General features: G+C 45.1%; 1 protein-coding gene across 12 annotated transcripts in view; it reads right to left on the minus strand.

Annotated features, from left to right (window-relative positions):
- The window catches only part of CPEB1 (cytoplasmic polyadenylation element binding protein 1), a 110458-nt gene extending 87431 nt beyond the window's left edge, over positions 1-23027 (minus strand). For 6 of the 12 annotated variants that reach the window (XM_024982334.2, XM_024982328.2, XM_024982327.2 and 3 more), the window contains exon 1: positions 21819-21956. In XM_024982334.2, coding sequence (XP_024838102.1) covers positions 21819-21956 — 138 coding nt within the window. Of the gene's footprint in view, positions 1-21515; positions 21647-21818; positions 21957-22273; positions 22356-22632; positions 22820-22852 lie in introns of those variants that run through there. The other 6 variants (XM_024982331.2, XM_024982330.2, XM_024982337.2 and 3 more) reach the window with 4 other exon arrangements.
- Positions 23028-24254: the final 1227 nt, after the last annotated feature.

The raw sequence follows: 24254 nt of genomic DNA on the forward strand, positions 1-24254 counted from the left end.
AAATATTTGCAAATGATGTGACTGACAAGAGATTAGTCTCCAAAATTTACAAACAGCTCAAGATGCTTAACACCATCAAAGCAAACAACCCAATCAAAACGGGGGCAGAAGACCTAAACAGACATTTCTCCAAAGACGACGTACAGATGGCCAAGAGGCACATGAAAAGATGCTCAACATCATTCATTATTAGAGAAAAGCAGATCAAAACTACAATGAGATAGCAGCTCACACCAGTCAGAATGGCTGTCATCAAAAAATCCATAAACAATAAATGTTGGAGAGGGTGTGAAGAGAAGGGAACCCGCCTACACAGTTGGTGAGAATGTAAACTAATACAGTCACTGTGGAACAGTATAGTTTTTTAAGGTTCCTTCAAAAGCTAAAAGTAGAGCAACCACATGACCCTGTAATCCCATTCTTGCACATATATCCGGATAAAAACACGATCCAAAAGGATACATGCTCCCAATGTTCGTTGCAGTACCATTTACAACAGCCAAGATATGGAAGCAACCTAAATGTCCATTATCAGAGGAATGCATAAAGATGATGTGGTACAGGGATGTCCCTGGTGGTCCAGTGGTTAAAAATCTGCCTTCCAATGAAGGGGACACCAGTTCAATCCCTGGTCCAGGAAGATTCCACACGCCGCAGAGCAACTAGGCCTATGCTCCACCACTGCTGAGCCCGAGTGCCTAGAGCCTATGCTCTAACAAGAGAGAAGCCGCCACAGAGAAGTCCATGCCCTGAAACAAAGAGTAGCCCCATGTGCCACAACTACAGAAAGCCACCATGCAGCAGTGAAGACCCATCACACCCAAAAAGTAAAATGATTTAAGATGTGGTACATATATACAATGAAATATCACTCAACCATTATAAAGAATGAAATAATGCTATTTGCAGCAACATGGATGGATGTAGAGATTGTCACACTGAGTGAAGCACCTGACAGGGAGAAATATCATATGACATCGCTTATATGTGGAATCCAAAAGGAAATGATACAAATGAACTTACTTACAAAACAGGAAGAGACTCAAGACTCAGAGAACGAACTTATATGGTTGTTAAGTGTTTGGGATTGACATGTACACATTGCTATATTTAAAATGGATAACCAACAGGGACGTACGGTATAGCACAGGGAACTCTGTTCAGTGTTATGTCTCAGCCTAGATGGGAGGGGAATTTGGGGGAGAATGGATACAAGTATACATATGGCCAAGTCCCTTTGCTGTTGACCTGAAACTATCACAACAATGTTAATTGGCTATACCCCAATACCAAATAAAAAAAAGAAAAAAAAGCACTGGTCTTCAACATTTTTTAAACTTATTATACAGCAGTAGAAAGTAATATACTTAGATAGCCCCAAAACACTGGTTCTGAGAGGTAGTCTGGCAATCTGATTTTAGTTTTTAGTAACTAATGATAAAGCTGATTAAAACCTCTTCAGCACTTATACTCAGTATTTGAAGGATGTCGTCTGCAACAATTTGAACAACGCTTACATGACCACCCACTCAGAAAAGTGTGACTCAGACCAAGATCAAGAAACGCCAGTTTCCTCTGAGGAACTGATATCTCCTTTACATTCATTCATTATGGGAAAATGTAAATCTAGCAAAGTTCCCATGTTTGCTTTTGTCACTGGTCACTCGAAGCCAGTTTTGGCTGAATTTCAATATGACTAGACAGTTGTTAAGAAATGCTTCTCTAACTTTCTCTTTGGTTCTTGTCCATTCTTAACTGAACTTTCACCTCAAGTTTTCTGTGCAAGAATATAAGGAATAAAAATGTATTAGCTTGATCCATATGAAAATGTCAGTATCTCCCCTTTTCTGACCAACAAAATAACAGCTTAGCATAGCTCAATATTTCACAAATACTAAAAAACTTGCTACATCAGATGTTGAAATTACTGAGATAAATAAAACATAATCTGGGCCCTGGGGAAAACTAGATAAGAGGGAGAAAAGAATAAAAGTCATCTAGGTAAGTGGAAATGAAGACAAGTTTGTACAAAACACTGCAGAAGAGAGAATATTAAGGTATCTGAATTGTTTGACAACTCAGATTTTTAAATTGAAGAATAATGAAAAAGCAGAATTTCAATCACCAAGTCTGAGAAAGAACATAACAGACAGGCAGAGAACAAGCACAGAGTGGATACAGAACACAGTAAATTCAAGGAAAGGAAAGGCAGGCCAGACTGGGCAGGAAGGCTTGCCAGGAATGAAGGAGAAATGGCAGCAGGTCCTTAACTGCAGAAAGAGAAACTGAATCCATCCAGAAAGAGAAAGTGAACCCATTACCAGACACAACACTCAAGAGACCCCCTCCTCCATTAATCATCTTACTTTCCTCTCTCCCCTCCACTGGTTCCTTCCCATCAGTCTGTTAAGTATGCCCAAGGCTCTCTCATCTTAAAACAAAAAAACACATCTTCCTTGACTTAAACACTCTCTTAAACCACTGTTTTCTTCCTTTTGCTCTACCATGTAGAAAATACATCTATTTCTTAACCTCTTGTTCATCCTTCCTCTCAACCCACAATGCCTTGCCAGCATGTCCCTCTCCCCCTTCAAAAGACACCACACAACTCTGCTTAATCACTTGAGTTGCCAAACCCAACCCATACTTCAAATCTATTCTACCTGGCATCTTTGGGGATCTGATCATCAGCTACTCTCTACTCATTTAATTGAGGAATCACTTTCTCCTTCCTGGTTCTCCCTTTACTTTTCTGATTATTCTTCAGTTTCTACATGATGCATTTAAAGCCCAATATTCCTTTTGCTCTATAAATTCAGTCTGAAAAATGAAATACTACAATTTCAAGGACAGGCTTATGAGAACACTAAGGAAATATTTAATAGCAAAAACTGCTCAAAAATACACAGAATATACGGTCACTGTAATTGTAGCTCCTGTCACATCTGTCAAACTGTTTGCTGTATGCATTGTCAGCACTGCATTTGATAAACTGTAGGATGGCACCCCACTCCAGCACTCTTGCCTGGAAAATCCCATGGATGGAGGAGCCTGGTAGGCTGCAGTCCATGGGGTCGCTAAGAGTCGGACACGACTGAGTGACTTCACTTTCACTTTTCACCTTCATGCATTGGAAAAGGAAATGGCAACCCACTCCAATGTTCTTGCCTGGAGAATCCCAGGGACGGGGGAGCCTGGTGGGCTGCCGTCTATGGGGTCACACAGAGTCGGACAAGACTGAAGCAACTTAGCAGCAGCAGCAGCAGCAGGATCTTTCAAGGCCTTTATCAACACAGAACCCAACATAGTATCTGCTAAATTTGCAGGCACTCAATACAGATACCACAGAAAAGGCAAACCCATATCATCCTTTCATAGGTATTTTTACCATCACAACCTCTGTATGTTGTAATTTCTTTATTAAATGATAAGACAAGATCAAACTGTCAAAGCTCTTGGCCACTCATTTCAGGACTTGCGATTTTAAGCTTGGAGCAGAGACAATTCCATGTGAATGAAAAACAAGGAACCCATGAACAATATGACTTGATGCCTAGGGACCCAGAAATTACAATTACTGATTTCATTCTCACACACCTGGAGCCATTCTGGGGAGCAGCTCCCAAGAAATTAGTCCAGTGGGAACATAAGCACACAAACAAATTATATGCTACATTGTAAGCCTGGGCTTCCCAGGTGGCACTAGTCATAAAGAACCTGCCTGCCAATGCATGAGATATAGAAACGTGGGTTCGATCCCTGGTTCAGGAAGATCCTTTAGAGGAGGGCACAGCAACTCACTCCAGTAGTCATGCCTGGAGAATCCCATGGACACAGGAGCCTGGCGGCCTACAATCCATAGGGTTGCAAAGAATCAGACATGACTGAAGTGATTTAGCATGCACATAAGCCTAATGCCACATACATATAACAACTACAAGAGTAGCATATAGGTAGGTAAAAATTCAGACTTAAATTGAACAAAGTAGGGAAAACCACTAGACCATACAGGTATGACCTAAACCAAATCCCTTACGATTATATGGTGGAAGTGACAAACAGATTCAAGGGATTAGATCTGATAGACAGAGTGCCTGAAGAACTATGGATGGAGGTTCGTAACACTGTACAGGAGGTGGTGATCAAAACCATCCCTAAGAAGACATGCAAAAAGGCAAAATGGTTGTCTGAGGAGGCCTTACAAATGGCTGAGAAAAGAATAGAAGTGAAAGGCAAAGGAGAAAAGGAAAGATATACCCATCTGAATACAGAGTTCCAAAGAACAGCAAGGAGAGATTAAAAAAAAAAAAAAAAAGCATTCCAAAGCGATCAATGCAAAGAAATAGAGGAAAATAGAATGCAAAAGACTAGAGATCTCTTCAAGAAAATTAGAGATACCAAGGGAACATTTCATGCAAAGATGGGCACAATAAAGGACAGAAATGATATGGACCTAACAGAAGCAGAAGATATTAAGCAGAGGTGGCAAGAATACACAGAACTATACAAAAAAGGTCTTAATGACCCAGATAATCACAATGGCGTGCCCACTCACCTAGAGCCAGACATCCTGGAATGCGAAGTCAGGTGGGCTTTAAGAAGCATCACTACAAACAAAGCTAGTGGAGGTGATGGAATTCCAGTGGAACTATTTCAAATCCTAAAAAATGATGCTGTGAAAGTGCTGCACTCAAAATGCCAGCAAATCTGGAAAACTCAGCAGTGGCCACAGGACTGGAAAAGTTATCAATCCAACCCCAAAGAAAGGCAACGGTCAGCAAATGTTGAAACTACTGCACAACTGCACTCATCTTCAGTTCAGTTCAATCACTCAGTCGTGTCCAACTCTTTGCAACCCCATGAACTGCAGCACGCCAGGCCTCCCTGTCCATCACCAACTCCTGGAGTTCACTCAAACTCATGTCCATCAAGTCGATGATGCCATCCAGCCATCTCATCCCTCTGTCATTCCATTTTCCTCCTGCCCCCAATCCCTCCCAGCATCAGAGTATTTTCCAATGAGTCAACTCTTTGCATGAGGTGGCCAAAGTACTGGAGTTTCAGCTTTAGCATCAGTCCTTCCAATGAACACCTTGGACTTATCTCCTTTAGAATGGACTGGTTGGATCTCCTTGCAGTCCAAGGGACTCTCAAGAGTCTTCTCCAACACCACAGTTCAAAAGCATCAATTCTTTGGCACTCAGCTTTCTTCACAGTCCAACTCTCACATCCATACACGACCACTGGAAAAACTACAGCCTTGACTAGATGGACCTTTGTTGGCAAAGTAACGTCTCTGCTTTTTAAAATGCTATCTAGGTTGGTCATAACTTTCCTTCCAATAAGTAAGCGTTTTTTAATTTCATGGCTGCAATCACCATCTGCAGTGACTTTGGAGCCCCCAAAATAAAGTCTGTCACTGTTTTCAGTTTCCCCATCTATTTCCCATGAAGTGATGGGACCAGATGCCATGATCTTCGTTTTCTGAATGTTGAGCTTTAAGCCAACTTTTTCACTCTACTCTTTCACTTTCATCAAGAGGCTTCTTAGTTCCTCTTCACTTTCTGCCATAAGGGTGGTGTCATCTGCATATCTGAGATAATTGATATTTCTCCCGGCAATCTTGATTCCAGCTTGTGCTTCTTCCAGCCCAGTGTTTCTCATGATGTACTCTGCATATAAGTTAAATAAGCACTCATCTTACATGCTAGCAAAGTAATGCTCAAAATCCTCCAAGCCTGACTTAACAGTACTGCTAAGTCACTTCAGTCGTGTCCAACTCTGTGCGACCTCATAGACAGCAGCCCACCAGGCTTCCCCGTCCCTGGGATTCTCCAGGCAGGAACACTGGAGTGGGTTGCCATTTCCTTCTCCAATGCATGAAAGTGAAAAGTGAAAGTGAAGTCGCTCAGGTGTGTCCGACTCTGTGCGACCCCATGGACTGCCGCCTACCAGGCTCCTCTGTCCATGGGATTTTCCAGGCAAGAGTACTGGAATGGGGTGCCATTGCCTTCTCCGCTTAACAGTACATGAACCGTGAACTTCCAGATGTTCAAGCTGGATTTAGAAAAGGCCAAGGAACCAGAGATCAAATTGCCAACGTTTGTTGGATTATAGAAAAAGCAAGAAAATTCCAGAAAAACATCTACTTCTGCTTCATTGACTATCCTAAAGTTTTTGACTGTGTGGATCAAAACAAAACTGTGGGAAATTCTTGAAGAGATGGGAACACCAGACCACCTTACCTGTCTCCTGAGAAATCTGTATGCAGGTCAAGAAGCAACAGTTAGAAACAAACATGGTACAACAGACTGGTTCCAAATCGGGAAAGGAGTACATCAAGGCTGTATTTTGTCACCCTACTTATTTAACTTATTTGCAGAGTACATCATGTGAAATGCCAGGCAGGATGAAGCACAAGTGGGAACCAAGATCACAGGGAGAAATAACAATAACCTCAGATATGCAGATAACACCACCCTTACGGCAGAAAGCGAAGAACTAAAGAGCCTCTTGATAAAAGAGGAAGATGAGAGGGAAAAAGCTGGCTTAAAACTCAACATTGAAAAAACTAAGATCATGGCATCACTTCATGGGAAATAGATGGGGAAAAAAATGGAAATAGTGACAAGACTTTTATTTTCTTGGGCTCCAAAATCACTGCAGATGGTTACTGCAGCCATAAAATTAGAAGACGCTTACTCCTTGGAAGAAAAGCTATGACCAACCTAGACGGCATATTAAAAAGCAGAGACATTCCTTTGCCGACAAAGGTCTGTCTAGTCAAAGCTTCTGGTTTTTCCAGTAGTCATTATGGATGTGAGAGCTGGACCATAAAGAAAGCTGAGTGCCGAAGAATTGATGCTTTTGAACTGTGGTGTTGGAGAAGACTCTTGAGAGTCCCTTGGACTGCAAGGAGATCCAACCAGTCCATCCTAAAGGAGATCAGTCCTGTATGTTCACTGGAAGGACTGGTGCTGAAGCTGAAGCTCCAATACTTCGGCCACCTGATGCAAAGAACTGACTCAATGGAAAAGAATCTGATGCTGGGAAAGATTGAAGGCATGAGGAGAAGGGGACGACAGAGGATGAGATGGTTGGATGGCATCACTGACTCGATGGAATGAATTTGAGCAATTTCTGGGAGTTGGTGATGGACAGGGAAGCCAGGTGTGCTGCAGTCCATGGGGTCACAAAGAGTTGGACACGACTGAGCGACTGAACTGAACTGAGGTAGATGAAAAGATTTTGTCAAACAGGCACACTGAGGATGGGGAGGGCATTCGAGACAGAGTTAACATGTATAAAGGCCAGAACTACTCTTAGGTGACTGAAGTACATGACCGCTACAATTTTAAGTTTAAGGGACCCTACCCCTGACCTAGCAACAGCACACAGTGTCCTATACGTGAGAGAAACAAACACATATCGATAATACAAGAGCACACACAAGAACGGTCACAACAGTTTTAGTCATTACACTCAAAATGTGAAGAGAAACAAAAACTGATGCCTGTCATGTTATTATGGTCCCCAAGACCACCCCCAGGTTCAGTGACTTAGGAGGAAGACTCACAGGACTCAGCATTTAGGTGTACTCAGCATGTAAGAGGAAGGCTTACTACAGCCGGAGAACAAAGAGCAAAACCAAAGGGAAGCAGCACGTGGCGCAAAGCCTGGGATACCAGGTGGAAATTTCCAAGGGTCTTCCTCCCCAAGGGCATCATGCAGGACACAATTCCCCGGCCACACGCTGTGACAACACGTTTCAGTGTTGCCAACAAAAGCAGCATGGCGCCCCAGGGATTTTACTGAGGGCTGGTCACAGAGGCAGCCTGTGTCTGTAATGTAGCAAAATTCAAGACTCCAAGAGGAAAGCAGATATTCAACACAAACCATATTCCCTGTGCAGTTTAGGCACACTAAATCATTCTTACCAGTTCTTGAAACAGTGAGAACTCAAAATGTAAGTTCCCAGACACTAGTCAAATGACAGCCATGAAGCCTGCCACGTTACCTCTTTTTAGCATATCCATAAGCTTAAGTACAGATAAGCCGTTCACATCTGTAACATGCATTCAGTTCAGTTCAGTCGTGTCCGACTCCTTGTGACCCCATGAATCGCAGCACGCCAGGCCTTGCCTTGAGAACCCCATGAACAGTATGAACAGTAACATGCATTAGATGGATAATTACTCACATCTCTAATGTAGTACTTACTATACAGGAAAAACAACTGCATCTCATCTTACAGAAACCTCACAGATACTAAATTAAGTGGGAGAAAAAAGCTTACGAGTACATGCTACACGATTTCATTTATAAGAAATTCAATGACAGCCAAAATCAACTGATGACAAAGGAAATCAGAAAAGTATTTGATTGTGGGATGGGGTGGGCTATAGAGTGGAAAGGGCACAAAGGAACCTTACGGAATGTTAGAAATGTTCTGTGTCTTGATCTGTGTGATACATAAAAATAATACATGAACATGTAAAAGTTGATCAAACCATACGGTAACAACTAATGCCTTTTACTGCAAGTTCGCCATCACTCAATTTTTTTAAACATTTCTCTTTTTTAATATTTATTTGGCTGCATCAAGTTTTAGTTGCAGCATGCAAACTCTTAGTTCCTTGACTAGGGATCGAACCCCTGCATTGGGAGTGTGGAGTCATAGCCACTGGACCACCAGGGAACTCCCTCGCTCAATTTTCTGAAAGTTCAAGGAGTTGTAGACCAGGGCTCAAACTTGGCCACTAAAGTGAAGTCACAACATCATGGACTCTGTATACTAACTAAGGATCTTGACCTTATTGTGTGAACTTATTGCAGCAGTTCTCAAAGCAAGGTCTATGGACCCACTCTTTCTGAGGTCCACCAAATCAGAAAAACTTGTAATTCTAAGATATCCGCTTCTTTTTTCACTATGCTGACGTTTGCAGTGACGGTACAAAAGCAACAGGAGTAGATAAAACCGGCACCTTAGCAGGAATCAAGGCAATGCCAACCAACTTTAGCAGCAATTACTGTATTCTTTATGCTATGAATTCCCAGAAAAAGCCAGATTTATTTACAAATTTCCTTGGATAAACAGAAGTTTTATTAAATCGCAACCCTTGAGTACATGTCCTAGTATCTATGAGACAAATGGACAAGAGTATAAGGCCCCTGCTTGATACTGAAGTATAATCATGGTCTCAAGAAAAAGTGTTTGTGATTGAGTTTCAAGAAGAATTAGCCTCAGGAGTTCCCTGGTGGTGCAGCAGATAAAAATCTACCTGCCCATGCAAGACACACAGGTTTGATCCCTGGTCTGGAAGATTCCACATGTCACGGAGCAACTAAGCCCATGTGCCATAACTTGTGAGCCCACGAGCCACAATTACTGAGCCTGCATGCTGCAGCTACTGAAGCCTGCACCCCTAGAGCCTGTGCTCTGCAACAAGAGACGTCACCCAGTGAGAAGTCCACATACAGCAACAGAGTAGCTACAGCTCACTGCAACTAGTGAAAAGTCCCTGCTCAGTGATGAAGACCCACTGCGACCAAAAATAAAAATTTTTTAAAACAGAATGTCTTTTTTTTCCCATGAAACATTTTTTGTACTTGAAAACACAACTGACAGGCTATGGTTATCAACTTTGGGTATTTAGCAAACATTATATACCTTGAAAACAGAGTAAGCCTGTAGCCTCAAAAGTTAAGTAACTGTCACTATCTGTTGCTAATGATAAAACTAGAGCCTTGGAGAAAAAATAAGAATTCTGGAAACCCTGGATTTGCCACCACTTGAACTTGACACCTTACTCAGTACTTTAGAAGACTTTTCTGATGAGACTGGTGATGCTATTAACCAATGCTACACATAACCACACAACTCAGTGAACCCACATTTGTCAAACGATGTTACAAAATCAGACATGAGTAGATAGACACCCAAAGCACAACAGGGACAAATGCATTTTGATGTAACACCGCATGAACAGTACATCCATATGGCTTCAGATTTCATGTTGCAACTACAGTCAATCCTTTGTATACCTGAGTTCCTCATCTGCAGATTCAACCAACCACAGAGTAAAAATATTGGGGGGAAATATTCCAGAAAGTTCCAAAAGGTGAAAGCTGATTTTGCTGTGCAGTGGCAACTATTTAATTGGCATTTACATTGTATTTACAATTATTTACATAGTATTGCGTATTATAAGTAATCTAGAGATGATCTGGTGTAACATTTACAGGACTGTGTATGTTATAGGCAAATACTACGTCATTTTATGTAGGGAACTACAGCATCTGCATGTTGGTATCCACAGTGGTCTTGGAACCCATGTCCCTTGGACCCTGAAGGATGACTCTGACCTTTAAGAAGTTACCACTTGTTGGCACCAATAACCGTAATTATCTGAAAAGGCTATTAGAATATTTCTCTTCTTCCAAAAAAGACCCATGGAACAATCCCAAAACAATTTGGAAAATGGTAGCAGGAACATACATGTCAACAATTACCTTGAATGTAAATGGATTAAATCCTCCAACCAAAAGACACAGACTGGCTGAATGGATACAAAAATAACATCTGTATATATGCTATCTACAAGAGACCTACTTCAGACCTAGGGACACAAACAGACTTAAACCGAGGGGGTGGAAAAAGAGATATTCCGTGCAAATGGAAATCCAAAGAAAGCTGGAGTAGCAATATTCATATCAGATTAATAAACTTTAAAAACTGCTTCAAGAGATAAGGCAGGTCCCCACATTAACAGCAAAGGATCAGTCCAAGAAGAAGATATACCAAATATTCATGCACTCAACACAGAAGCATCTCAATACATAAGCAAATGCTAACAACCATAAAAGGGGAAATCAACAGTAACACAGTAATAGTTGGGGACTCTAACGCCCCACTTATATCAATGAGCAGATAATCTACACAGAAAATAAGCACACGCAAGCTTTAAATGACACAACAGACCAGATAGTCTTAACTGATATTTATAAGACATTCCACCTGAAAGCAGCAGAATACACTTTTTTCTCAATTGCACATTGAACATTCTCCAGGATAGACATCTTGGGTCACAAATCAAGTCTTGGGAAACTTAAGAAAACTAAAAGCATATCAAGCATTTTTCCAACCACAACACTATGAGATTAGAAATCAATTACAGGGAAAAAAATATAAAAATCACAAGCACATGGAGGCTAAACAATACACCACTAAAAAACCAAGAGATTGCTGAAGAAGTCATTTCCTCTCTTACATTCCTACACACTAACAACACAGGACCAGAAATAGAGATTAAGAAAACAACCCCATTTACTACTACAATAAAAAGAATAAAACATCTAAGAATAAACCTACGTACAGAGAAAAAAGATCTCTACTCAGGAAAGTAGAGTAGAACGATACCTTTTTCTAGTGCAAAAAACTTTTTTTTTTTTTACAACTACTTTTTAAACAAGTAGTTGTAAAAAAACCTACTAAAAGCAGAAAAGTAAAACACTGATGAAAGAAATCAAAAATGACAGAAACAGATAAAGATATACCATGTTCGGGGACTGGAAGAATCAATATTGTCAAAATGACTATGTTAACTAAAGCAATACAGATTCAACGCAATCTCTATCAAACTACCAATGACATTTTCCCCAGAATAAAAGACTTTACAACTTGTTAAAAAAACACAAAGACCCCAAACAGCCAAAGCAATCTTGAGAAAGAAAAATGGAGCTGGCAGAATCAGCCACCCTGATGTCAGACTATACTATATACCACAAAGCTACACTAATCAAGACAGTATGGTACCGGCACAAAAACAAAAACACAGCTGAATGGTACAGGATATAAAGCCCAGAGATAAATCCTCACACCTATGCTTACCTAATCTACAACAAGGAGACAAGAATATACAATGAGGACAAGACAGTCTCTTCAGTAAGTGGTGCTTAGAAAACTAGAAGCTACATGTAAAAAAATGAAATTAGAACACTCCCCAACCATACAAAAATAAACTCAAAATGGATTAAAGACCTAAATGTAAGGCTGGACACTGTAAAATTCTTAGAGGCAAACATAGGAAAAACACTCTTTGACAAAAACCTCAGTGAGATCTTTTTTGACCCACCTCCTTGAGTAATGAAAATAAAAACAAAACAAACGGGACCTAATTAAACTTAAAAGCTTCTGCACAGAAAAGAAACCACAAACAATATGAAAAGAGAACCCTCAGAATGGGAAAAAGACCCATTTGCAAATATTTGAAAATATCTGCAAACAAAGCAACTGACAAAGACTTATCTCCAAAATACAAGCAGCTCATGCAGCTCAATATTAAAACAAACAATCCAATCAAAAAGTGGGCAGAAGATCTCAACAGACATTTCTCCAGATAAGACATTCAGACAGCCAAGAGGCACATGGAAAGATACTCAACATCACTAATTTTTAGGGAAATGCAAATCAAAACTACAATGAGGTATCACCTCACACAGGTCAGAATAGCCATCATCAAAAAATCTACAAATAACAAATGCTCAAAAAGGTGTGAAAAAAAAGGAACACTCCTACACCACTGGTAAATGTAAACTGATATACCCACTATGGAGAACACTACTGAAGTTCCTTAAACAAACAAACAAAAAAAACTAAAACTGTAACTACCATAGAAAAAAGAAAGTGCTAAGTCGTCTCCGACTCTTGCGATCCAATGACCTACAGCCTGCCAGGCTCCTCTGTCCATGGAATTCTCCAGGGAAGAATACTGGAGTGAGCTGCCATTTCCTTCTCCAGGGGAACTTCCCCGACCCAGGAACTGAACCCAGGTCTCCCACATTGCTCTCCCTGGTGGCTCAGACGGTAGAGTCTGCCTGCAATGCTGCAATGCGGGAGACCCGGTTTGATTCCTGGGTTGGGAAGATTCCCTGGAGAAGGCAACGGCAACCCACTCCAGTATTCTTGCCTGGAAAATTCCACAGACAGAAGAGCCTGGCAGGCTATAGTTCATGGGGTCGCAAAGAGTCAGACACCACTGAGCGACTTCATCTTCTTTCTCCCGCATTGCAGGCAGATACTTTACCTACTAAGCTAAGTGGGAAGCTTCAAAACCACCATATGACCAAGCAATCCCACTATTAGTTATATATCCTGCGAAAACCATAATTCAAAAGACACGTGTACCCCAATGTTCATTGCAGTACTATTTATAATAGCCAGGACATAGAAGCAGCCTAGATGTCTGTATGTGTGAGTCACTAAGTCGTGTCCGACTCTTTGCGACCCCATGGCCTGTAGCCTGCCAGGCTCTTCCGCCCATGGGATTCTCCAGGCAAGAATACTGGAGTAGACTGTCATTCCCTTCTCCAGGGAACCTAGATGTCTATTCACAGATAAATGAAGATGTGGTACATATTTACAACGGAATATTACTCAGGCATAAAAAGGAATGAAATTGGATCATTTGTAGAGACATGGATGGATCTAGAATCTGTCACACAAAGTGAAGTAGGTCAGAAAGAGAAAAACAAATATTGTATACTAACATATGTGCAATCTAGAAAAACGGTACAGATGTACCTATTTGCTGAGGAGGAACAGAGATGCAGATGACGAAGACAGACATGTAGACACAGGCAGGGGAGAAGGGGAGAGTGGGACAAATTGAGAGAGTATCACTGATGCATATAAACTACCACATGTAAAACAGATAGCTAGTGGGAAGCTGCTGGAAAGCAACAGAGAGCTCAGCTCGGTGCTCTGTGATGACCTACACGGGTTGCATGGGTGTGGGGTGGGAGGGAGGTCCAAGAGGGAGAGGATATACATATACAGATATGTATATATACACACACACACACACACACATATATATATATACACACACACATATATATGTCCAAGAGGGAGGAGATACATATAGCTGATTCACTTTGTTGTACAGCAGAAACACAACATTATAAAATAATTACATCCCAACAATAAGGACTTCCTTAAAGCTCAAATGGTAAAGAAACCTGCCTGTGATGCAAGAGACCAGGGTTCAATCTCTGAGTTGGGAAGTTCCTCTGGAGAGGGGAATGGCAATCCCCTCCAGTATTCTTGCTTGGAGAATTCCATGGACAGAGAAGCCTGGCGGGCTGCAGTCCATGGGATCACAAAGAGTCCCAACACGACTGAGCGATTGACTAACACACACACACACTCCAATAAAAATTAAGTAACCCTCCAAAATTTTTCCTCTTCCAACTATATACTTGTGTTTGAGACCAAAATTTCCCTATATACAACTAAAATGACACATGGCAACAGATTAAATACAGAGGCACACAACAAAATTCAGCTATTACAACAGATACTAAAGAGATTAGCAAAAAATGTAGACGAATGCTCACTTTTCTCACTCATTTTTTTGTTTTGGGAAATCTAATTATTAATACGTAATGGATTTGTTATTTTTTAATGACTAGTAGATAAATGGTTTCAGTTTAAATTTCTAATGGTAAGTATTAGCAGATATGATCCACATGCACAAAAGCTCTTGAGGCTCTCAAAATTTTAAGAAGTGTACAAGAATCCTGAGATGAAAATGCTTTGAGAACCACTGCCTTATGGAGTAGCTGATCAAATTTGCACTTTTCAAAGATCTTTTAAGAACATCTCAGAAGGAATGCAAACATCCTGAAAGGCTCAAGAAAACATCTATAAGATTCGACAGGGCACAATGAACTTGGTAAAACAAACAAACAAAAAGTTCCAAAATAGAATGTGAGAGAGGAGAGTTTCATAGGATGTCAGAGCTCAAGAATTTAAGAGAGGACTAAAGGGTGAGGTAGTCAGGACTGGAGGAGGGTTACTCTGTAGGAAGCTAAGGAAAGCCAGTGAGGCTGGTTGCTGGAGGAGGCTGCTGAACCAGGAAGATGTACTGCTCTCACATCTCTCTGAATGTAAGAGAGACAGGACCATGTTCACCGACAGAGATGAACCATGTGGTAGGGACAACCGACCCAGAGGTCCCTAAGGTATCAGAGAAGACGGACACCAGGACACAAAACTGCTCTTTGAACAGGGATGAGGACACTCCTTCAATAGCCAGAGAAAAGGGACAGTAAAGGAAGCTCAGCCCAACTAGAGAGGGCAAGAATAGGGCCTCTAATGCCAAGCGCCCAGAGCCTTCTGATTCTTCTGTTCATCACAAGAATGGAACCTCTCTCAGTCTCATTACAAGAGACGCTTAGCAAAACTGAAAATCCTTCCTTAAGCTAATGTTTAACAAGGTACTAGGACTCAAATCAGGATCCCAAACTATGAACCTCCTCTTCCTTCTGCATCAAGGCAGCCTGAGAAACATGAGGAGGACAGGAAAGAGCAGGTCAGGGAAACGCTCTGTAACAACTCTGAAGCTGTGGGGGAGCCTCTTACAAGGCAGGGGAAGACTGTTCTTAACGTCCTCTGAAACATCCAGAAGCTTTAGCACTAAGAGAACCTCCGGAACTCGGGCAGGGCACTGGGAGCAGGAACAGCAGCAGGATGGTGGAGCTGGCGTAAGCGCCTGACCGGCAGAGACAAATTCAGCCTCTTCAAGCCCAGAGTGCCAAGGGAAGTTTGAATTTCACCTTAAAACTCCTGTATTTAATCAGTAACACCTCAGTAGTTACTCTGTGGAGGGGTGGGCAGGGGGTTAGAAAGGATACAGGCAAAGACCCTCTGATCCAGAGCTCACCATTCAGCTTGGGAGATACAACTACACATTAAGACCCAAGGACCAAGGGTCTGAGGGATATGTCTGGGGAACAATACAGCCATTAGTATGGCGTAGCTCCACAAAGAGTGGTGGCTGTGAACAGGCAGGAATAACTAAGGAGGAAGGCAGGAAAAGCAGACTGAAAATATTCATCCAAGGGATACCTGAACTAGTGGCAGAAATGGGAATGGAGAACAGATGAAAGGATCCATGGGCCAAGAGTTAAATCACATCAAGGCTTTATTGTTATAGGAGCTGGGGAGAGGTTTCTGAAGGAAAGCTATAGGTATTTATTTACCTAGCATCCATCTGTACTGGGGCCTTCGGGGTTAAAAGGAAAAAAAAAAACCAAAACACTCAAACACAGTTCTTTCCCCCAAGAGGACACCAGCATCTAGTCAGAAAAAAAAAAACACTCGTAATTGGAGGGAACAGAATTAGATTAGCCCCAGGAGGAGAAGAAAGGGAAGACGTTGGCTGTTTTGAGATCGTCTGCATTTAATATGCCTCACAAAAACATTCATTCAGTAGGCTGATCAGAACCATGGTTCTTGAGAACAATCAGGACTATAAAGAGCTCAACCTAAAACTCGAAAAGCAGTGCTACAGGAATACACAGGCCCCTGTGAAAGAGTACAGAAATGAGCAGTAGAATGAGCCACAATGAATGTGGGCTTCGGGGGCGGGGGGTGTAAGTGCCAAGACAAGAAAAGACCAGACAGAAGAGAACTAGGAAAAGGAAGCCATTGAGTCTTAGGAACCAAGTGGAAATTTTAAGTAAGATGAGATAATCAGAGACCTACATAGCAAAGGACAAGGTGCGTGAATTCCAGAAACACTTGTCTGGAAATAGAGAGACCTGGGTTCCAGTTTTGGCTCTATCATCGCCTCACTGTATAAATGACCCCTTTTCATTCTCAGCTTAAATCTCCTCGTCCGTGAAAATAGTGAGACACTATCATCTGGACTTGGTGTCAACTCAGAGTTATACCAGGGAGGCAGAGAGGTCTCCAACACCTCCTGAGCTTTAAAATAATTCCAAAATTACAGCTTAAAAACAAAGTCTCCGGAGAAAGGGCAGACTCAAGAGACAGATGGTGTCAGATCCAGAAGCACAAAGCCAGAATGCAGAGAGCACAGGTGTTAAGCAGTAAGAGATTAAGTGTTCAGTCAAAAGACACCAAAAAAAACCCAACCTGCCCTTCAAGGTAACTGCTTTGCTTCCACAAGGGGAGAGCTACTCCCACACCTCATCAAAGAGACTTCAGGCCATTGTGCTAAACCTGTCAGGATGGGATCTTTGTCAGCATATTACGCTGGCCAAGAATAAGGAAACCAGTAGCACTATTGAAGTCAAGTTACTCCCAGAATCAGCAGCTAGATGCAACTGTGACCCATTTTTAGCACACAAATCAATCTTCAGATCTGTCCTCTGGGAATTCTCCAGTTACTTCAAGGAAAGTCATCACAAAATGCCTTAAAAATCACAAGAGAGTGTTAATTCACTGTAGTCGAAAACAAAAACGGTACTCTAACCATACAGGAATACTGAAAACTAAAGCAGAATGCAGAGGCTATACATGCCTAAGCGTTCTTCTGCATCACTGAAAGCAAAGCTCAACCTTACTTAGTCAGGAATATTACCTCCACACCTGTGTTACTTAAAATTGCATTCTACTGGGTTGGCCAAAAAGATGATGTTGCAGAAAAACCCAAACTTTTTGGCCAACCAATATATTAAGAAAACAAACTAATCCCTAACAAGAGCCTTTTTAAATCCCAATAACAAAATTGAAAACTATGCCAACAATGTAAAATTAACACTCTCAAACTTGGAAATGGCTTTTTATGGGAAATCATATAATTTTCCTATAAGAAATATGAAATGTTTACTTATTATATATACCTTCAAGTTCAATTGTTTCAGCCAGTTTACTGTAATTGAAAAATGCCTCATTTTGGCGGTCCTATCTTGAACATAAAAATTTCCAGCATTTGGAATCTGTGCGCTTACAGAGGATGACAAGCTCTCATGCAGGAATAACTAAAATCAGGCTGCAACACTGGCAGGAAAGAAAACAAAGAGCATTCCCAAAGCAGCAGGTGTGGGGGCAAAGGAGGTGCGGCCAGCAGAATGCAAATACTGAAAGGGTGCAATCAGTGTCTCCTGGTTTAATTCAAACAGAGACGAGCAAAAATTCTTTATGTGACTTCCTCCACTCCAACCTCTTAGCCCAACCCTCTTTCCTATCCCGCATCCCCTACCCCAGGGCTTTCTGGCAAGCTCTTCCCAGAGTCCATACAGCTTAGATACTACTGCCCAGGAAAAGGAGATTTGCAGAACAGGATGGGATTAGCACAGCTCTGCCACAGCAGAGAAAATATCTTGCTATTTGATCTCATGATTCTCTTACTGCCTCCAACCACGAGCTACTGAAGACAGCAGCCTAAATGTGAATATCTGGGTTTGGCATGTATCTCTATCCCAAACTTTAAAGGCAGAAATACTACCCACTAATTAACCTGCCCTTTAAACAAACACATAACAATTTTAGGAAACAGTCATTTAGCTGAAAACAATAAGAAACTCTGCACAGTTATTATCTAGCAAATAAACACTAAAATTCCAGTGCAGACCTACTCCAGTCATCTCACCTTTCCCCTCCAACACCAGATTCACAAGAGTGAATTCATGGCTGAGTGGCCTGTAAAGGTAACTAAAGAAGCAGGAGGGGACAGGTAACACTTTAAAGTTTTCATCTTCCCCAAAACTTCCCAGTTCACAGGTTAAAAAGAAAAGTTATCTGGTTTGTATTTGAGTCTGCATTCTCATGGAAAAAATTCCCTTTGGCAAGTCTCTGAACATTGTCTTTACTTCTTTATGTTTAAATCCTTTGGGAATAAGATACAGAAATAAAGGCACATATCTTTTTACATCTGCCAGTGTGGCTTATACACTGCAAGAAGGATTCTAACTTGTCCAGAATGAAACCCCAGCCCCTCATTTCTGGTACAAGAGCTCTTTTTATGTCCTAGGAGCTTATTCCAGATTTTACCACGCACTGCTAAAATCCTTATTAATTCTTCCTGGGAATCTAAGAGACAGGATTATGGGAATTTTAGCTAAGAGAGAAAAGCTAAGATTTAATAAGCCCCATTCTACTTTTATAACTCTACAACAATCATATGATTTCAAATACGTCTTTTCTCAGAAGGAAAAAGGTGGCTGAAATTTAACTGTCCTGAAAGAGGACAATCTTTTGTGCAGAGGGCTAGGAGGATCACCCCCACAGTGGGAGGAGCCTGACTTCTCCAGACCTCTGGCGCTCTCAGAATCGGCTAAACTGCTCTGACACATATCATGGAATGATAGACACAGCACATTCCTCCTGACATCAGCACCACAGCACTAATGCTCGGAAGACCCACACTGACTTCCACAGCAACCCAGGTTCCCTCCAATGCAGTTAAAGCTCACTCTTGCCTATGAGTGAGACCAGCCCATAGACCACTACCTTTTCTGTACAATATATACCACCAATAACCCTCTTGACCCCTCTAACATACTAGAATACACACAGTACCATAGGCTGAACTACCGCACCAGAAAGACCTAGGTTCACACAACCAGTTTTATCACTTGGTGGCCTTGTGATTTGATTTCTAAGCCTGTTTCATCACCTGCAAAACGGGGAGGGGGAAATCTAAAAGAGACCTTTTGAGACAAAGATCCCAAACTAGCTCTCAGGTTAAATACAATCTTCAGAGACTTTGATTCATCACAATGTTTTCAATTTTTTAGTTGTTACATTTATGAATTAAGAGACTGGCGGCTTAGCTAGGAAAAAACAAAAGATCCATGAACTCTGGCCCCCCATTTCTACATAGCCAACAACCAGCTACTGGCTCTCCTTTAAGCAAATTCTGTAGTTCAGGGGGCACTGCTCCTCTTTCTTTCCCTATACTCATTTATGTTACCTCAGGCCCCTGGAGGGATTTGGGTCTGTAGCCCATTTTAATTTTTAAAAACAAAATAAATAGCTTGGGTGACCCCATGAAAATACTTACAAAGACAGCTATTATCATTAGCCTGGAGTCTTACTGCTGTGATCACCTTCCTCCACTTCCTGCCTCACAGACACTGGAAAGCATATCACAGCAAAGACAAGACCATAGAAACCTGCCTTCACTGAGTGCCTAAAGGCCCAATCCAAGCTGCTCTCTGTTTCCACGATCCCTCAGCACATACACTAACTCTCTAACCTCCTGCCTGCTGCACAGGCTGGCACAGATCCCCTTCCCCAAAGGGGAGCCTGGCCAGGAAGATGTTCCTAAGGCCACCCACGGGAGAAGGGAAAGCAAGTATTTCCACACCGTTAATACAGAGTGACTTACACACAGGGCAGTCAGCTTCACATCCTGCTTCTAACATACTGAGCATGTACTGCGGCCAGACCACTGCTCAAGCTTAGATTACATCACCGTGGCAAGAGCCAAACTCTAGAGCAAGGGGCTCTGGGAACACAGTGTCGTCCCAAGCAAGCTCGAAGAGGAGGGTTGGCCCTGAACTCTCCTGTCCCGGGGGGGTTGGGGGTGGGGGTGGGGGGGTGGAAGCCGACAGCCCAGAGCTCCGCGGAGCTCCAGAAGCAGAACTGCCTTCCACTCCCCTTCCACCTACGAGCAAAACCAACCAACCAGGGAAACCACCGCCAGCCCGAGGTTTCCAAGGTTTCCTTCCGCTTGTTTGGATGTATTTTTGTTTTTAGCCCAGCGTGGGTCCCTAGGCTCAATCACAACCTGAGCGTTAAGGGTGCACACCCTCCTCAGGAGACACTCGCGGCCAGCTAGCACATGTCAGCGCTGTCACCTGGGGGGCAGACCCGAGGCGGGCAGTGCACCTGGGGCTTCAGCTCCGACCTGCTCGCCCCTCACCAGCACATGACGCTGGCCAGCCGCGTACTCAGGTGCCAGCAAGAGCGCGAGGCGGCTGATCGGTAGCCAGGGAGACCAAGGGAGGCAGCTGCCAGCAAAACGCAGCGCTAAGCACAGCCCAGCCCGGCCTGCGGGACGGCTGGGGGAGGGTGTCAGGCCTCCGCGTCCCCGCCCCCCACCCCCACCCCGGGGCTCTGAAAGCTGCTGTCCCAAGTCCTCGTGCTTCCCACCCGCCTCAGAAGGGCAACACCGTGCAAAGGGGGGTAAGGCCTGCAGGAAGCTGAGTGCCACCAAAAACTAACCCATGCACGCCAGGACTTGCTCCTGAGCCCCAGGTTTGGCTCGGACTTCTAGGTCCCCGGGGTGGCACTGAGCCACTTACAAGAACCCTGGCCTGGACCCTGGGGGGATGATGCAAGAAAGTCAGGGTCGCCTTGACTGTAAACACCACCCACACGAGAAAAAAGCCAGAGAATGGGGCCACGTGGTACAACCCACGGGGAGCAAACTCCTGGGTCTGCGTCCCCACTCCCCCCGGGATTCCAGGCAGGCAAAGGCCTTCCTAACCCCTGACTGGCCAGGCCAAGCAATCCGGCTGTCCCCTAAGGCAAACCCGGGACCAGGGCGGGGCCCCACGCCAAGCCCCCCACGCGAGTCTGGGCACCTGGCCCAGTCCAGGGCTGAGGGGAGAATGACAAGGCCAAGGTCACTTGCACGCTTCTCCGCTACCTAGAGAGCCCGGGTTAGGAAAAAAGAGTCTGGCGCGGCCTAGCTTGGCTCCACGGGCGCCTCCATATCCTGCAAGACCCATGCCTATGCCTCCAGGACCCAGCTCACCTGCGCGGCTCCCCAGCTCCAAGCCGCGCCGCACGTGCAGGTCAACCCACCCACTGGTGCTGGACCCCACCTAGCCAACCCTGCCCCAGTATTCCAGCTCCAGCAGAACGTGTGAAGCCACGTGACCTCCTCGGCCGGGGAAGCGCGTGCAGAAGGCACGAGGGGCCTAATCCCTCCGCCTTAAAGGAGCCGCGCCCACTGCCGTCGTGGCGGTCTCCCGTGACCCGGGGCCCTGCGCGAGGGCCTATGTCGCCTGCGGCCCGGCCCCGCCCCGCCCTCCCCCGCTGCCCACTGGGTACGAACGAGGCTCGCGTGGGACGTGGCGAGGCAAGTGAGCTCCCGGCGCCGGTGGCTTCGGCTCTCACGTGCGACGGCTGTGGGAGAAGGAAAAGTTCCGGGCGCGGAGGCGCCCTTCCGTCCGGTCAGCTCCCGTCTGGACATACACTCGAGGCCGACGGGAGTCTGCAGCGCAGCTCGGAGGCCTCACCGGCCGCCCCCGGAGGGCCGCGGCGCCTTTAAGCCCAAAGGCCCTGAGTCACGAGGAGGCTCCCTACCCCTCCTTCGCCACACACCCCTCCACGAGGCCCCACGCCCGCAGGCACGTGACCCGTGCCCCGCCCGGGACTCGCGCGCACGGGTGGGGGCGGGGGAGGAGGGGACCGCGGTACCGGCCGAGGCTGCGCGCGGACCGTTAGCTACCGCGGCCCTGACCGCGGCCCCGCCCAGCCCCGCCCCGGCGGGCGGCGGGCAGCTCTTACCAGTGGAAACGCCATGGGGATGGCGTGGCCCTGCGGGACGGACGGACCGGCCGGCGGGCGGCTGACCGGCTCAGCGAGGGACGCGCAGACACGTGGGCACTATTTTTGCAGCGAGCCGCTCACAGCGCCGCACTCGCGGCCGCTTATAAAGCCCCGCCGAGCCGCTCCCCCCACCCCCCCACGGCCGGATGCGAAGCACCTGTGTCGGCCCCGCCCGGGGCCCCGCCCCTTCCAGCAGGCCGGGCCGAGGGCTCAGCCGCCCACCCAGAGCCGGGCGCCCAGTTGGGGGCGCGCTCGGCACCCCGCACCCTGCCCCCCGCCCCAGGAGTTCAGGGGTCCAAGTGGAGCATGCCACTCACCTAGTGACCCTGATCACGTCCCTTATCTCTTAGGGCCTCAGTTTATCCCTTACAGAGCGCCATTTACAAGCCCCTGCGACGGGGCGGCAACGCGCTTTGTCAATAAAGCTGTCTTTACGGTGTCCAAGCTCCTTTTCTGCCAAAGAACCCCTCCTTGGAGACAGCCTGCGCGACGCGCCCCTGTCCAACCCCACTCCTCGGTTCCAGCAGGCGTGCTCACCTAGATCGGCTGCTTCGTGTGCTGGACCGGGGGTGGACTGCGCGGGCGTCAGGGGATTCCGGAAAGTTCCAAGGACATCAGGGATCCCCTTATGGACTGTAGTTCCCCGGGAAGCCGCTTCCGACGCTCTTTCCAGACTGCGAAAGGAAAACTTCCTGGAGAGTGGAGGAGGGACCCGGCGGTGGGGTCAGACTGTGGTCAGGGAGGGCGTCTTTGGGGTAGGAGCGGACCCCGGGCTGAAACCCCGGGCAGGTACGGAAACGGAGGTGGCATTCCAGGCAGAAGGGCAGGCGAAAGCTGAGAAAGAGTGCAGAACAGAGAGGCTCCTGACCAGGGCAGAGGATAATGCGTGCTGATACCGCAGGAGGCAAGCTTGGGCCCAGTTCGTGAAGGGCCTTTATTTTGCAGACATCTGGGAACTATTAAAAATGGTGAACAGGAGAATGATAGTATCAGATATCTTTTAAGATGTTACTGCAGACTTCGTAGAGGTTTGACAGTGAAAGGGGAGAAATAAAGGACTGTGGTAGGGAGAAAAGGGATGGGCGTTGTTGAGCCTAAGTGTTCACGTATATTACCTCAGCATCACCATCATACTATTTTATAAAGCACTTACTCTGCTTAAGGTTCCTCCTGGCAGTTGGGGAGACAGGTCTGCTGCCTTCCTGGCAGGCTGATGAGGTTGGCCTGGATCTAATGGATGAGGGGAGGGAGTCAAGGTCTAGCTTTTTGTGGTGGGAGGATTAATGGGAGAAAGGGTAGGAACAGACGCTGGCGTAGTAAGTCCACAGAAGGACTCAGAGTGACAGTGAGAGCTGGCCAGTCTCCATCCGTAGAATGTCCCCGTGCAGGAGCTCCCATGGGTTGCTGAGGTTCTGGGCAGAGAGGTGATGGCGGCAGGGGAGTGCAAGAGGGGACCCTGGCACCCCCTAGCCATAAACTGCTCCACTCTCTCTTCCCCTTCAGAGGGGCTGCTTGAGCGTTTCCCCCTCCCTCCTGAAGATGCCCCATTTCAGCTGCCCAGGAATTCCCTGCCTCCTGGTTTAGTTTCCCTGGAACCCTCCCACACCAGCCCTATCTGGAGCTCTTCCTTCTCTAAGAGCAACCCACCCACAAGTCCCACCCTGGCTCACAAACAGCGTAGAACAACTCATCTGAGGTGATGTATCTTGCTTGTCCTCTCAGGGAGTGCCACACCCGGATACCTACAGCACAGGAGCCAACTGAGGGTGTATGGCAGCACCAGGAAGGCCCCAGTTACATCTAAGGAGGATTAGCTGATGGATGCTGTGCAGGAATGACATCTCAGCCCGGCCGAATCTTTCAAGACAAGCTGGAGAAGCAGTTTTTGTGTTTTTGGGGGGTTTTTTTAATGTGCAATCTTCCTAATTTTAAATTTGGT

This window comes from Bos taurus, chromosome 21 (genome assembly GCF_002263795.3).
Source record: "Bos taurus isolate L1 Dominette 01449 registration number 42190680 breed Hereford chromosome 21, ARS-UCD2.0, whole genome shotgun sequence".
Classification (NCBI taxonomy): domain Eukaryota; kingdom Metazoa; phylum Chordata; class Mammalia; order Artiodactyla; family Bovidae; genus Bos; species Bos taurus.